The sequence below is a fragment of the Trachinotus anak genome, unplaced genomic scaffold, assembly GCF_046630095.1.
Source record: "Trachinotus anak isolate AG129_WGS33_773 ecotype Australia unplaced genomic scaffold, CSIRO_AGI_Tana_v1 ptg000021l, whole genome shotgun sequence".
NCBI lineage: Eukaryota > Metazoa > Chordata > Actinopteri > Carangiformes > Carangidae > Trachinotus > Trachinotus anak.
The window spans coordinates 83,816-99,788 of record NW_027273872.1 but is presented as its reverse complement, the minus strand read 5'-3'; the positions used below and the strand labels follow the sequence as shown (position 1 = coordinate 99,788).

At 40.4% G+C, this 15,973-nt stretch overlaps 1 protein-coding gene across 2 annotated transcripts; it reads right to left on the bottom strand.

The window, feature by feature from the left end:
• Positions 1-9,889: 9,889 nt before the first annotated feature.
• Positions 9,890-15,956, bottom strand: eef1g (eukaryotic translation elongation factor 1 gamma). Of its 2 annotated transcripts, none has more exons than XM_071458605.1 (10): positions 15,805-15,956; positions 14,838-14,996; positions 14,473-14,536; positions 13,778-13,920; positions 13,454-13,597; positions 13,206-13,335; positions 12,686-12,890; positions 11,789-11,961; positions 10,699-10,823; positions 9,890-10,254 (listed from the first exon to the last, which is right to left on the bottom strand). In XM_071458605.1, exons 1-10 carry the CDS (start codon positions 15,814-15,816, stop codon positions 10,096-10,098), a joined length of 1,314 nt encoding a protein of 437 aa, XP_071314706.1. In that variant the 5' UTR covers positions 15,817-15,956; the 3' UTR covers positions 9,890-10,095. The 2 variants fall into 2 exon arrangements, with proteins under 2 accessions (XP_071314706.1, XP_071314707.1); XM_071458606.1 differs by lacking the exon at positions 15,805-15,956 and adding an exon at positions 15,205-15,226.
• Positions 15,957-15,973: the final 17 nt, after the last annotated feature.

The following is a 15,973-nucleotide window of genomic DNA, read 5'->3' as shown; positions in this document are numbered from 1 at the left end:
TGCAAACAATGGAATGTTCACTAAGGGTTATGGCAAACTTGGATTTTTGCATCTGTTCCAGTGCGGTGGAGAAATAAAAAAGATACATGGGCCACTGAGTCATATTGGGTGGTGCCTCAGGTTAATTCAGCCTGGGATAACGGGTAATATTGGCTCAGCAAATGAGTCGATACAGGGATATAGATAAAAATGTTATAACATGAGTTCAGTAACTAAAACAATATTTTAGGTGTCTGATGATCCCACACACACCCTGTCAGATACACTCTGTATCGACACCATCTATCATGTTCCTAATTTGTTCATTTGAACTGATTTTAAATCAGATGTTATTGAGCAATTACTATACTATATTTTCACACAGTTGAACTCTGAATGTTTTGGTCGCTTTGTTCAATTTATCATTTACATTGCTACCACTCAGAGTAGCAGGAACTGAATATTTCAACTATTTATCCATTATTTTTTTAATCATTTATCAATGTTTTTCAACTTTGGATTTCAATTATCGATCATGTTTAACTAACTAGATTTCAAATACTGTTGCAGTACATTTAGCCTTGTAAACCATTTTCTCCATAACTATTTCAGCCATTTATCTATTACCTTTAACTAGTTATTTCAACTATTTCTCTTCTTTCTCTTTCTATTCATTGAAGCTCTCTGAAGAACATTTCTCCATTACCTTAGTTGTTAAGAATAGTAGTCTTCACACACTTTCAATCATAACTTGTAGAGTAGTTCAGGTGTTACAGCTGATTCAATATGAGGGTATATTCTTGAATCAAACCATTATTTCTATTTTTATTTATTTATTTATTTTTTGTCAAATTACTCTATAATCTTTACATATATCCCCTTGCAACTACAGGATATGTGTGTGCATGCAATTATGCAAATGGCATGTCATGTGGGATGTGGATGCATGTGCATGTATGTGTTAATTTATGTGTGTGCTTGTTCACTGTTCACATCAATGTTTAGCGTCCTTGAAACACCCCCTACCAACCTGTCGCACCCATGCTCCACAGGGTGAAAAAGCAAACAACATGCAAGGAGCAGAGCAAACACACAGGAAGTTACTGCGTGGCTTTGTGGGGAAAGAACAGGGAGTGGCACGCACACACACACACACACACACACACATAAACACACACTTGTACATGTGTACACACATGTGTTTTAATGTTACTACATTACACCACCATCCAAGAGAGCTCTGATTTAGTTTTCTCTGAAAAACAGGGTACAGCTCTCCCACAAACAGAAGGCCCACTGTTTGTATGTGTGCCTATGTGTGCGTTCGTCTGTAAGTGTGCATGCTGAGATAAAAGTGAAGGAGCAATCCCAACCATGTGTAAAATAAGAAGGAATTCTAAAGAACTCTGTCCAAAGTGTAGTATTGCTTTACTCTTTGGACTGTAATTATTCTAAACAGTTATAAAGCTCCTAACAAAAAACATATTACCTACTGAAGGATCAGACATTTCTGAAAACATATCATGTGAACAACATGTATTACATCATTTTATTGACTGCAGAGATCATTTATATTGTTCACACATTGCCTTTTTTAAAACTAACCCTCTGGTGCTTTGCTACTGAATTTTATTAGCTACAGAACTGCGTGGCTAAATTGGCAAAAAGGATCATCCTCCTCACACAGTGTCGTGCTACTGCACCTGTTTGCACAACTCCATGAATCCATGGATGTTTGACGTTTGCCAGTGAGGTGTGGCTGTCGTTTCCTTTGAAGCACAGTTTCAGCTTAGAGCAACTGCTGCTTCCAGACAGACAACTCCTCTGAAGTGTGCACATGTAAACAGCAGGGCTCCTGTCTGAACTGTGTGCTACCCAACAACTTTTCTGCAGGTTTTGAATGTTTATGGTCACATAACAACCCCACAGTAATCACTTGCCCTGCTGTTTGTTTTTTACTGCCCAGAATGATCATGTTTCTCACTTTCACTCTTACTCAAGAACTAATTCTTAAACTGATGATGTAAATATTGTTTTAAAAACCTTTATCACTTATTGATGAACCCTTATTGAGTCTAAATCAATCATGAGCAGCAGTTGGAGATCAAGATAAAGATAAGAAATGGAGAATGAGCTTTGAGACAACTAAAATGTGGATTGTACATTTGGGATAAAACTAAACATTAAGGAGATGTTGAATATTTTGCACATCCAGTGCATGTTTTTACAAACTCAGTCCCTTCTGCCTGTCACAGCTTTGTGGCAGGTCACTCTGGTTGAATACAAGGATATGTGGGAATGGGTGTGTTTCCTGGTCCTAGGTGTGTCAGCCAGTGTGAACTAACGCAAATAGTTTGGCTCAGACGAGCCCGATGAGTCATGGCCCATGACTACAATGAAAACAGGGCAGCTCAGACTGTGGAGGGGAGGTAAATCAGAGGATTAGATAGGGATGGACTGTTGAATGTGTGTGTGTGTGTGTGTGTGTGTGTGTGTGTGTGTGTGTGTGTATATGTGTGTGTGTGTGTGTGTGTGTGTGTGTGTGTGTGTGTTTGTGTGTGTGTGTATTTGTGATTAATGTCCCCCGCAGGATAAGGGAAGTCACATGGCACTGGCCTGAACAAAACTAACTTGTGATACCATTAGAGAAGAGTGACACCACACCTGGACCTAATGATTTTAATTCTATTAAATCTCCTGACAATTGTTTGGCTCTGCCCATAGACAAGAGCCAAATGGGTGGGAGCTACACATTTGATTGTGTAACACAAGTTTAATCAGACACAGAGGACTACCTGAACACATTTCATATCAACGAAATTTGCAATAGATTTGAAAAAAGCTGGTAAAGGTTAGCATGTGGTCAAAACAGAAAAAATCTTGTATTGTATTTGTAAAATATCACAGTTATTAACTGAAATTCCTTCCAAAATTCAGACAATGCAAGCAGTGTACTTGGCAAATGGCCTGTTTGTATGAGTCATCAAGCTCATTTGTGAGAACACGAGATACAATACAAGGATTTTATTCTTAAACACACTTTATAATGTAACTCAGTGCCATTGCTCCTTTCTCCTCTCTCCTTCTTTGTATGTTTGTTACAGGTGACTACTGCTAAATTATGCCAAATTATGAAGTATTTTGTTTGTAAGGTGTAATCAATGACTTAACTAATTCTGCAACTGCATGTGTCACATATTTTAAGTGCTGGTGTCTGTGAATTTATTGTCCTCTGTTGTGAATTGAAGTCCTTGGCAAATCCCAAACAAAATTTACACAAACACCTTTTTAAAGTGTGTGCTTGCACTGAACGTGAGCTTGTTGCTGCAGTTTGAGAATGTCAATGAACTTAAAAGTCAGTCCAGTCCCGTTAATAGTCCAGTCTCTATCTGAAAAGATCATTGTTGAAAGCAAGGACTCTACTACACAAACCAGATTGTGTGCAAATAGAAGAGTTCTTTGTATACCAACTTCTTTAGATTTTTTTACACAATGCAACATTGTCAGTGTTGTGACAAGTGTTTTACCAGCAAATGCTGAAGACAGTCAGATAGACATTGTCAAAGAACATTTTTTTAAAAAGCACCACAGATTCAGGTTGTGTTCTTCATAAATGAATGAATCCACTGTTGTTGAGGATAAACCAGAAAAGCTGCTAAATTAAGCAGCACAAATAGTGACCCATCGTATGTTCCTACTCCTGTTTCCAGCTTATCTCTTCTGTTTTACTTTTTCTTTGATAATTTCTTTTGGTCTTTCTCTGGACTTCAGTGCAGACAAGAGGGAAAAATAAAAAAGAGCTGCAGGGCCGAGGTTGTAATCAATGCAAGTTCTTTGTGATCATCTGCAGCATCTACTCTTTCAGCACACAGTCCTTAACTCAGGATACTGACAGATATATTTTATTTCTTCTATACGTGTGGTTGATATAAACTGAAAGTGTGACACTGGGTTACACTTTCTGTAACTATAATTTCTTATCTGCATTGTTGAGATCTCAAACAATTGACCCACAGATCATGTCCCCCTCATTTATGTAGTATCATGAGGAGAATTTTAATGTAATCAAATGCAATGCTGAGTTATATAATCTCATGCACTGTACTAAAAAAAAGAAAAGAATACATTCATATGCAAATAAATGTATAATGTAATTAATTCATCCAGTCTCAGATCTCATAGGAAAATATGTACTTTTTACTCCACTGTAGTTATTTACAGCTATAGTAACCAGTTACTTCTCTTCAAACAAAACATGATGCATGTTATCATTTTTTCTTAAAATATGACTGTTATAGATTAAACACCTGTTTTTGGTCTCTACCAACTGTTGAGCTGGAGCTTCTTCTCTGAGAACAGCTGCTGAAAACTATGTATGAGAGCAGTGAAAGTGAACCAAAATGGTAAAGTTGCAGCTTAACAGTGAGCAGAAACTTGCTTTAAACTTGCTTTAAAGCTATGTAAAGCTGAAGGGAGCTGCACATTCAGCTGATGATTCTCTTCATCATAAGCAACCCATTTGATTGTGAAAGTAGTCTCTTTGTTCCCAGTCATTTGAAACATTGTTATTAAATATCAATAATAGTGTAGATTTTTGATTTGCCTGTTTTTATTATGTGGTATCACTTACTATTACTGAAGAAAAATAACTGAATATAACCACCTACTCTGCATATTATACAACAATATTTTAAATGTTAACATGTCCTCTGTTTATTCATTACTCATTTCCTCAGACTGAAACCTGTGAAGCTTTAAATATAATTAGAAAATTCCTTACTTATGTAAAATTGTTGTGAAAGTTAAGGAATGGCCTCATCCTCTACGTGAAGTTTCTAATTTAATGTGATTTAACTTTATTTATTTAGCACTGATAATTGGATTTTTTTCATCTTCTTGACAAATTAATTAGACCATAGAACTAAACCAAAACCAGAGAGAAAGTTCCTGTTCAACACACCACTAAAATTTCCCCCCTTAACTCAATTACCACATGGGTTATTTGTTACACTAGATGCAACACGTGATTTGTGCTGTGCTGCCAAAGGAGTCCTGTGAGTTGGCCAGCTGGGACTTCTCAAAACAAAGTGGACCTAAAGTAACCGAGAGCAGAGTGTATCCATGGAGAGATCACAGCTGCAAAGAAATCACAGTCAACTAAAGACAGTGCGCAGTACTCAAGATACACTATCTTGCAACACACAGGTCACCCTGCTTGATATTTGCCATCACCATAGTAACTTATCATTGGTAATCTGTTTGGAATTCCCCATAACGCGTGCTCCCTCACTCACACACACAAACACACACACGCTGATGACTCAGAAAAGCGATTTGTTCCTTTGGTGTACAAAGGAATGTAAGGGAAAAAAGGGGAATAAGAGACAGACTGAATTGTGGTTTCCACTGCAAGTTGTGAGTCACAAACACGAGGGAGGGAAGCAGCAAAGAAAAAAAAAGAGAGACTATTCTGGGATGGCTGCTATAGCAACATAATAAGCAAGGGGGCAGGTACTTGCAGGGATGTTTCCATAGCAATGCCCTGTGTGTGTATGGATAAATATCACATACCACAGAGCTGTTTGTAATGTGGTGAGGAACTCTGCTCTATTTTGTTACACAAAGTTTGTAATAGTTAGAGAAAATGACACCCCCCACCCCACCTCCCATTCCTGTTTCTCCAATGCAGCTTGAATGGTGTTGTGTTCAGACTACACTCATCTAAACACACTGATGTTGGGAACACCTTTCACAGGTTTGGTCTTGCCAGTGCCATCAAATTGTGCAGTCAGAGTGATAAAGTTACCGAATACTTACCTTCAAGTTGTACTGTTGCCCAATTGTTTTAACACATCAACACACACACAGTGACACAACTTCACAGATTTGACGCATTCACATGTTACGCATTAGCCTACTATGGGATCAATTTCTTTATGGTGGCCGACAATCACTCACTGATTATTTGTTTTGGATCATTGATCAGTCTGAGAAATAAGGGATTTTGCAAGACTTTCTCCTCCTTGTTGCTTACCTCTCATCTCTTGTGCCTCAACACAAGCAGATACCTTCATGAGCTGCACATTCCTGTCATAGCTGTAAATGCTCCAACACTCCAGCTCTTTCAGTGGGTGGGGTGTAAACCACCAGCAAGTCGGTACATGAAATGGCAATTAATTCTTCCAGGGCTGGGTTAAGGTACCTGTTTGTTCAGAGAGCTCATCCAAGTCTTACCTGCCTCTTAACCAAGCACTGAAAAAGGAAGTCTATCAAAGCTCTTGAAGAGAAGTGAAACTACTGTAAACTGTGTGTTAGTTCTCACACCTGCAGTTTATCCATTTCACAACAAAGGACAACTGTACTTGTGTTTCATGAGAAGATAATAGACAGCTAGGTTCAGTACACCACACACCCAAAGTGGCTGACACCATTAGGACTTACTTTTGTAAGTAATATTTATTAATATACAATGTTGCATGTTCAGTAGTGCACCAAGTGGAAGGATGACAAAGGGAGTCTATTATTATTATTATTATTATTATTATTAAATTTTTATTTTATTACTTTTTTTTATCAGGGCAGTGATCAATATTTCTGCACTTGGTAGTTATGGTGGTGTGTATTACAGTTTGGCTTTAGTTTGACATCACTCCTCGTGCCCCACCTCCAGATTCTGGTAATATGAGCCAGAGGCAACTGTGGGGTTTCATGTCCAAAAGCGCAGGGGCTGTCTGTTTTCCCTCCGCCGTACCTCTCCTCTCTTCCCTCGTGTCACGCACTTTCCACTCTCACACTCGCAACCTCTGTTGCAGGCTAACACAAACTAATGAAGAAAATATATAAGTAATAATCAAACAGTGACTTGTTTAAGGATGTTACATGCAGGCATTGTTATGTAGCCAAGCCCGGTTGGTTACTATATCATGTCATCTTGTCTGTCCCTGCCTTCTTCAGCTATTTCCCCTCAGCAGACTCACCTTTGACCTCCCTCATTCCATTCCAGTACTGAATTACTACACTATGTTTTAGTGCCACAGAGAAATGTGCAGTTCACACCCCTTCACAAAAAGGAAGGTTAAGATCCAAAGGTCCCTTTTAATAGAAGATACACTAGGGTGTATATAGAGATGCATTTCTGCCACTTTTGAAATTTTGCATAGTTTTCATATTTTTTCTGTCTGATCCATTTGTCTGAGTCCTTACATGTCTTTGTTTGAATTCCAGTTTAGCATTCACAATGTTGTTGGCTGTACCTCAAATGCAAAGAGAGGACACACGAAGCAGCCCTTAAGTGCTGACTAAGGATCCATTTTCCTGCCCCCATTCCTTTTGCTCAAGTTTATGTGTGTGTATGTGTGTGTCAGTCAGACTTGAAGCCCAACCCCAAACTAGAGTCTAGGGAAAACTCCATAAAGCTTTGAGGGTGGGACTGTGTGGTGGCTGAGTGCTGTCTCTGTCTGCCTGGAGACGTCCCTACAACTGACAACACTGACTCACTGTGACGTTGGCTATAAGCCCCAAAAAGCCTGTAAACATGTCTAAAGGGGAAGAAAATATCTATTTTAAGACTTTGCAGCCAGTTACAACCCCCCAATATGCACATTCTCCTATCTTAATTATAAATATGTATTTTATATAGAGAGAGACAGAGTCTTGTTTTAGAGTAACAAAAAATGCTAGAGGAGGAATTTTTGTAGCAATAGCATCTGCAATACACTGAGGTTCTTTAGAGAAAACTGTGTTGTATTTCAACCTCAGACTCCCCGGTGTTAGCTCTTCACCTTGCTGTTTCAAACCCAAAACCTACCGCCTCACTCTTTTCCAGATGTGTGTCCTGCGCCACCAGATGCTCAGCACATCCATACCGTGCCTAAAGCTCCTACAGGGGGGCTGACAGCCACACAGGGACCTTGTGTGGTGAAACAATACAGCCTCTCTCTCTCTCTCTCTCTGTTCCTCACTCGCCAGCACTCCTCACTGCTGCAACTGCTTTTAAGACAAACTCCCTCTCACCCCACCCTCCATGAAGGGACACAGATAAAAAGGAGTAAGGATTGAGAGATAGGAAGGAAAAAGGAGTGTGTGTGTGTGTGTGTGTGCTTTTTTATTCTGCAGTTACTAAACACAAATAAGAACCAGAACATTTTATGGGCCTGATACTGCTGCTTTTGCATAGGAAAATTGCCCCAAGAGCCTTAAAACTGTGTTCTGCTAATATTAATTTCATATTTAATTGCAAGATCAAATGGCTTTTGTAACACCACTCCTTCAGCAATTGGAGGATTAGCCATCAGCAGTGTTGTAACTGCTGCAATGCTGTGGGTGAAGTCAAAGTTATTTGCTCAAGTTACAGCCCTCTTCCACTATGATCCACAGGATGGGTGAGTCATGCGTTCAAGGACTTGGGCGCTTTGCTGTTATGGGAAGATTTCCATTTTCTGATTTCCATGAGACCACAGAACAAACTAAAATGGCCTCCCTGATTCAACACTATGGTGGAAGATGGTTGCGCCAAAATGATCTTGAATCATGCTTAGTAAGCTGGAAAATATGACACATCTGACTCACTCCGGGATGAGATTCCCCTCTTGTGCATCTCTCATGTGTGTGTTTGTGTCACAGACAAAATCAGATCCACATTAGCTTCTCTAAACTTTAGAACTGAACATATTTAGTGTTTAAACAAAGCTTGATTGCCATAACTATATCACTGGACATTTCCAAACTGACATTCAAGATGATGTGCATTGATAATTTGAATATCAACACACATCATATGGGCTGGGCAAGGTGTCCTATTTTACCTGTAGCTACTGTAAGCACAGCAAACAATGAAGCACCAAACAAAGAAATCAGTTATAGCAGAAGTGAAAGGATAAGCTTGGTGGCAGGTGTGGGAACAGTCAACAGTAAATGATCAAAAAAACTTTCACACAGTTGGGTGTGTCGGATTAACTCAAGTGCTTTGTCTTCACTGTCCAACATTAATTCTACCTGGTACAGACTTAGTTCACAAAGTTTTATAAACATTTTCCTCAATCATAAAAGAAAGGAAATGAAAGAACGTTTTAAGCTGCAGGCTGATGGCCTGTATGTGGTCTGTCCCCGTTTTTCTTCTTTAATGATACCAACTTGCAGAAGTAGGCTCTGAAACATGGCATTTCTGCATTTCAGTGGGGTGTGGCCAAACCATACAAAACATTTTATAACCGTCTGTCATGTCCAGTAAATTCATTTTCAAATACTGTACGCTTACAGTACACTGTATGTATGTACATCTTAATAAAATTAACTAGTAAGCAGATTAATTTAGATATGATCTGACCAGCATCGCAACACTATCTGCTTAAATAATTTTATAATACCGATAGATGCTCTCCACTCAAAAATCCAGGAGATTCCCAATGACAAGTCTTTGCTGCCCTCTACAGGGATTAGAGAAGACTGCATCGGTAGCTGTACCTGAAACCTACAATGATACACTGAAGTATCAGCTGCTGAGGAATAATTCAAGTGTTACTAACATGTGTCATGGACTTACTATTTACCCATTCACAAAGTCAACAGTTTAAGTGGAACAAAAAGTGCCTGTGGTGAATATTGTAGTAACTTAATACCAAATATAAAGCTTCACTGATCCCATTTGGCTGAAAGTTTCAAATCTGATATTTCTAACCACACCCAGCACAATTGTTGTGTGTAGTCAATATGGACCAACAGTGCACACTTCTAACAGTGATGTCAGGGTATTCAATACATTCCTACATAGCAGCAGCATGGCTATAATCAATGACTTAGGAAATAAAATACATTTGTTGATGGGTTTAAAACAAAAAAAAAACACAAAAAAAAAAAAAAAAAAAAAACACATTTAGACTGAAGCCATACACCAGACATCAAATCCCAAAGCTGGCATGGTGGAAAATGCTTTATTTTGCAGATCAAAAACAAAAAACCAGTTTGGGGCCACAGACAAAATTCACTTTTGTCTTTAAACACGTCATTCCAAGTCATTCTTGCAGTTAAGTAAGCACATATTGGCTGAAAGTCCATAGGTTTTACATTTTGGAGAGCAGAAGCGCAGAGTGCTTTTGTTCAGACTGTCCCAGACACCTCTCACTTGAAGATCTTGCCCTGGTTGAAGGCTTTACCCACATGCTTGAAATCTCCCTCCCAGGCAAAGTACTCCTTTACCATGGTCTTGCACTCCTCACTGTCTGGATTCAGCTTGCGCCAGTCGTATGATTCATAGTCGATCTGCCAGTCTTCAGACAGCTGGGGGAGAAAAAAATAGTTTATTTGAATAGGAGTAAATTACCCTCAGCTTTGATAAACTGATATAGGTCCACCACCACTGATTATCAGATGACAGATTACTCAATGCAGTTTATCCTGCAGGGAGCAGGGACCATCAAATGCAGACAGTGTAAGCTGCTTTTAAGATTTCAATATCATCTAATGTGACCACAGCATGAACCAGCCTTTTCCTCACTGAAACAGAGATGACTGGGATGAATATGGTCTCAAGTCTCTCTTCCCCCGTCAGATTAAGACTGGATGCCATGACTGGACACTGCCTTGCCCAATGACAGGGGACTATCCATTCATTTACTCCCAGCAAACAAATCAGTTTGTCAAAAACAGGCAGTAAGCGTTTGAGGCTGGGGATGTTATAAAGTCAGAACACCATGGAAAGTGTGTTTACTCTTCAACACTTACAGTGAAGGCCAGTTCCTGGCCTCTGAAGATCCAGATACCAGAGATGCTGCTGTCGTTGTTGGTGCCAAACAAGATGACGCTGGCGAAAGCATTCTTTCTGAGTTTGTCCAGGCGCTGGAACATACCTGCGAAGAACAAGGAGGGCGTTTCATACGTGGTGGGTATTTTAACAACGAACAAACGTCCACAACTCAAAGTGTTGTAGCAGCTGTACTTGTACTGATCAATGCCAAAGTTTTAAAAAGAGTTTACTCAACACCTAACTCCTCCTGCTCCAGAAAGAGCCAAAGAAAAAGGCTCAAACTAAAATACCTGAATGCACTTCTATCTTAGATGAACCCTTCATCTTTTACTGTGACCACAGCATGAACCAGCCTTTTCCTCACTGAAACAGAGATGACTGGGATGAATATGGTCTCAAGTCTCTCTTACCCCATCAGATTAAGACTGGGTGCCATGGCTGGACACTGCCTTGCCCAATGACAGGGGATCATCTGCTTTCCCTACAGAGGGCTGACTCCTGATTATAGTGCAGACTATCTGTGCATTTGAACACAGACCACACACTGTACACACTCCTAAGTATTCTGTAACAATTTCAGGGACAGATATGTCTTATTACAAGAAACTGAACAGGCAATTACAAATTTTTCTTGAGTCTCTCCAAGAACTTTAGAGGAACCAGGCATATTTTGAGACCAAGATCACTAATAAATTACGTTGGGACCTTCAAAGTATTCTCTGAACATGATCTTAATGACCTCCCTGAAATCTATGCTTCATTGAAATATGGGCCCAAACTTACAAGCATACATCCATGGGAGTTAACCTTCATGGAGGATAATCATGCAAATGCATGAACCAGGAAACCACATAACAAGTAAGACCAAAAATGAAAACATTTCAAATTAAATCCATTTGAAGCGTCTTTCCAATCACTGAACCACCATGGTGCTCCAGATAACAAATGCATAGGGCTGAATCTCAGAAATAACTGTGCGTTTACAAAAATCATGTGAACATACTACACAACCCCTGAAGTCATTCCCTTTAGATCAGTGTGTTCAGTTAAGTGGCTGCTGAGTCTCACCTGTGATGAGGTTGCAGCTCTTGAAGGTGAGTGTAAGCTCTTCAGGGTATTTGTACTGGCTGTACCAGATGGAGTACCCCTCACGGTCAAAGTGCTCCCAGAAGTGGGGAAGGGCTACTGTCAGGGTGTCCTCGTTGGAGTACTTCCTCTTGAACTCATCCATGACAAATGTACTAAAAAAGAAAAGAGATTAGGTCATATATGTCTGCTGTCTATACATGTAGGGAGGAGAGAAATAAGGTGTTGCAAGGGGACTAAACTACAAAATCTTGCTCTGTGCTTGCCACCAGAAAAAAAAAAAGGTCTACAAGCTGCAGTAGTAGAAGTCCAAACTAAAGCTCTGGGAAATATTTGCCCATGACTGCATGTTTCAATACTAAGATCAACAACAGATCTCAAGTGTGAATCTCTTGTGGCCACAGCATGAACCAGCCTTTTCCTCACTGAAACAGAGATGACTGGGATGAATATGGTCTCAAGTCTCTCTTCCCCTGTCAGATTAAGACTGGGTGCCATGATTGGACACTGCCTTGCCCAATGACAGGGGACCATCTGCTTTCCAAAACGAGGGGAGTTTCCTGATTGGTGTACAGCCCTGATACTGACCAACACATGGTCTGTAAACCAAACATCCTGACCTGCGAGTGATTCAATGTTCAATATGTCATCAAATGCTCCAAATGCACCATGGAGAGTCAACTGCCTCGCCCCATTGATTAATACTCCTCTTCAGTAGAGGGAAGTACTGAGAAATAATCAACCTGTGATCAGTTGGAATAAAAACCTGCTGACAGCTGACCCTCCATGGCCACTGCTGATTCAGAAGTCTGCAAGTTCTTACCTACACACGTGACAAAAATGAAAGTGCATACCAAAACCAACACTACAGACTTTTACCTCTTAGGCAGGTGTGCAAAGGGGTCCTTAGCTTTGGGCTCTGCAGCCAATACAGCATCACAGTCGTCCATCTCCTCTTCTGGTGCAGGCTTCTTCTCTTCCTTTTTCTTTTCCTTTTTCTCCTGGGGCTTGGCTGCCTCTTTTCCTCCCTTCTCTTTCTTAGCAGGGGTCTCTTTCTTGGGCTGCATCTCAGCAAACTTCTTGGCTGGTCAAAGAGAATAAAAAAAATGAAAAACATGTTTTCTGTTAAATGTTCCAATTATCTGTCTTTGGTTTTGCATCCACTGGGACCTCTCCCCTGCAAAGAAATAAATTGTTAAATATTACAAGTAATTTGACAAAATCTGCAGAAAACCCACGAAAGTGTAAAAATAAGGCTGCACAGCAATTTCATTACACATCTTTTATAGGTACTTCAGCTGAACACCAAAGAATTCAGTGACAAAAAAGTAATAATTTCACCCTTCAAATGACAGTAATGTGCTGAATAACTGTCCTAACCTCACTGCCAGTAACATACCATCAAACTGGGCCATCTTTTCACACAGCTTGACCTCTCCAAGGACAGCCTTGAACTGGGGCTGGTTGACACAGGTGACAAACCAGCGGGTCACATTGGGGTATGGCTGACGGAAAGAAGGCTCAAGAACCTACAGGGTGCACAAATATAATTTCATACAACAAGTGTTGATCCAAGAAATGACAAATTAATGACCAGTGAGTGTGTGGCTGTTCGTGTATAACTTCTCTGCTGAGTGTATGACAAACCTGCTTGTAGAGCCAGAGCATGGAGCAGGCCACAGTAATGTCAGCAAGGCTGACCCTCTCTCCCACCAGGAAGGTACGGGTGTTCAGGTGTTGGTTCAGCACTGTAAGGGCCTTCTTCACATCCTCTTTGGCCTGCTCTGTGGCCTGCACAGACCCAGAGAAAAAAAGATAACAATGAGGGGTTGTGCAATATTTAAAGCCTACAGTCAAGCGCCAAGTCACAACAGGGTCTTGCACTATGGCCAACTGACATCCACCTTCCACCACAGCTACAAAATAGTAATTTAAGTCTTAAGCTTTTCCAGAAAATGCTGAGCTGTACACCTGCTTGTTGAACTGCATGATTCCCAGAGTGGGGAAGACCCAAGCGCTGGCTGGAGGGATGATCTCTGAGTCAGCGAAGCTCACCCACTGCAGCACCTGGGCTGCGGCCTGGGGAGTGGCACCACGCAGGGCATCATTGCTCACTATTGTTTAAAGACAGAAAAATCTTTTTCAGGAATAAACAAAGTCAAAATTACAGAGCTGAACATATACAATAAGTGGGTTCTCATACTAACTATGTATCTCAATGTTAATTTACTGTCTTTAAACAAATGCATTGAATTGCAGTTACAAGTTAAAAGTAGTTTTATAAGTCCAACAGAAAGGTGCAAAGTGTGTACATGTATATAAAATGGTTTTTTGTCCATTTAAGTGTACAGGGACCCCATGCTGCACATGCTGTCTCACAGGTTTGGCCCACCTCCACAATGAACAGTCTGTCATGAAAGAGCTCCTTTATTTAAAAAAAAAAAAAAAAAGTGAGTGACTTTAATGTTTTGCTGACTCAAAGGATGTATTCCACCACAAGCTCTACACCTGTGATAAACATTTAAATCTTCATGGAGAGGCTGTCTATTTAGCTGAGTGATATTTCCTCTACTTTCTTTGAGTTAAACTATAGACCTTTTGAATGACCACCCAACAGAATGTGTAAAGACATGAATCACTTAGTTATTAGTGAATGCCAGACTTACAGTAGTGAGCAATGGCATTACTCTCAAACAGACTGAAGCCGTCATCTCCCTGGTAGGCAGGTACCTGCAAACAATGGCATTTAGCTATATTTTTATCCAGAGAATCAAACAGTAATGTGCATGAGCAGATTCTTTGGTAACACTACAATGGATTTATCAAACTAGTTAAAACCATTTCACTTTACTACATTTAACAATTAACTAATAAGTTTGGGAATAATGAGTCATAAAATAACATTTAGGAGTTTTGACCATATTCATTGCCATCATTGCCATAGGCGCGACAGTGAAAGAGGAGGCCTTGAGGCTGACCACAGATACATTCACAAAAACTGGGGCAATCCCATTTAGCAAGTTGCACTGACCTTGCCAAGAGGAAAGTTGTTGAGGAAGGCAGGAGTACGGTTTGTCTGCCCGAAGGTGAAGGCAGGGGAGCTGCTGGCAACTTTGAGTCGAGCACCACTGTACTGGGCTGCAATCTGGGCCTTGAAGGCCCGCCAGTTCTCTGGGTATGTGTACAGAGTCTGAAAAGAGAGGAGACAACACTGAAAATTAAACAATTAAAAAAAAAAAAAAAAAAAAAAAATTAAAAATTAAATTAAATTTGACCATACATGTATCACAACTTTGACGCTACACACTGGGTTGTGTTAAGAATATTTTCATAACAACATGTCAGTTTTAACAGAGCACATCCTCTGACTAGCCAATTCAAAGGTAAATGAAAGATACCATCCCAGCCCAGATGGTTGACCACTTAAACCCCTCTGGCCAGGAAGAGGAACAGAGTGAAGCCGGAATGCGTCCTCAGATTTAACTATTTAAAAAGCAGGTTACCTCTGCCAAACCGATGTTTGGAAACAGATTACGAGCAAAAACGGGGCTATTCACGTGGCTATTAGCTTGCGTTAAATGCTAACTTGCTATCATTACCGGCAATTCAACCGGCGTCTCCGTTCGCTCAGCATTTAACTATAGCCGTGCATACAGGCGCTAACAAAACGGCACACAGATACGAGGGTGAGGCGAAAATATCAATAACTTTAACTGGAAATTTTCACAGCATGGAGATAGCGAAGGTAACGTGGCACAAGCCTGGGCCAGCAAAGGGGCGTCAATACGACGTCAGGGCACCAGGAGCTAACCTCAGTCAGAATGAACACTAAATGAAATCTTGGTAAATAAACCCTGTAACAGCTGCCTGACTAACAGGCTGCATTGTTAACACTCAGATACACTCAGTAAAGCTGCGGATGGGACTGATTTCCAACGGATTGCGCCAGCAAAGTCTATAGAGAGCTACATCACTGGCCATCTCTCCATCTTACTCACCCCTGCCGCCATCTTCAGGACGAGAGAAAGAAAGGACGAGAGCGCGCTTCTCTGACGTATTTACGGCCACAATACGTGCGCGCCCCTGAAATATCCGCGTTCACAGTTCGTCAGATGTTTTGTACCGACGGCGTAATGCTTTTCCACATTTCAACACATCTGATCTGAT

Excerpts from the sequence above, each read along its gene's own strand:
- eef1g (XM_071458605.1), bottom strand. Across the intron at positions 13,921-14,472 it reads TAATGCCATTGCTCACTACT|TGAGCAATGATGCCCTGCGT; the intron begins GTAAGTCTGGCA and ends TTTAAACAATAG. Across the intron at positions 13,598-13,777 it reads TCATGCAGTTCAACAAGCAG|GCCACAGAGCAGGCCAAAGA; the intron begins GTGTACAGCTCA and ends GGGTCTGTGCAG.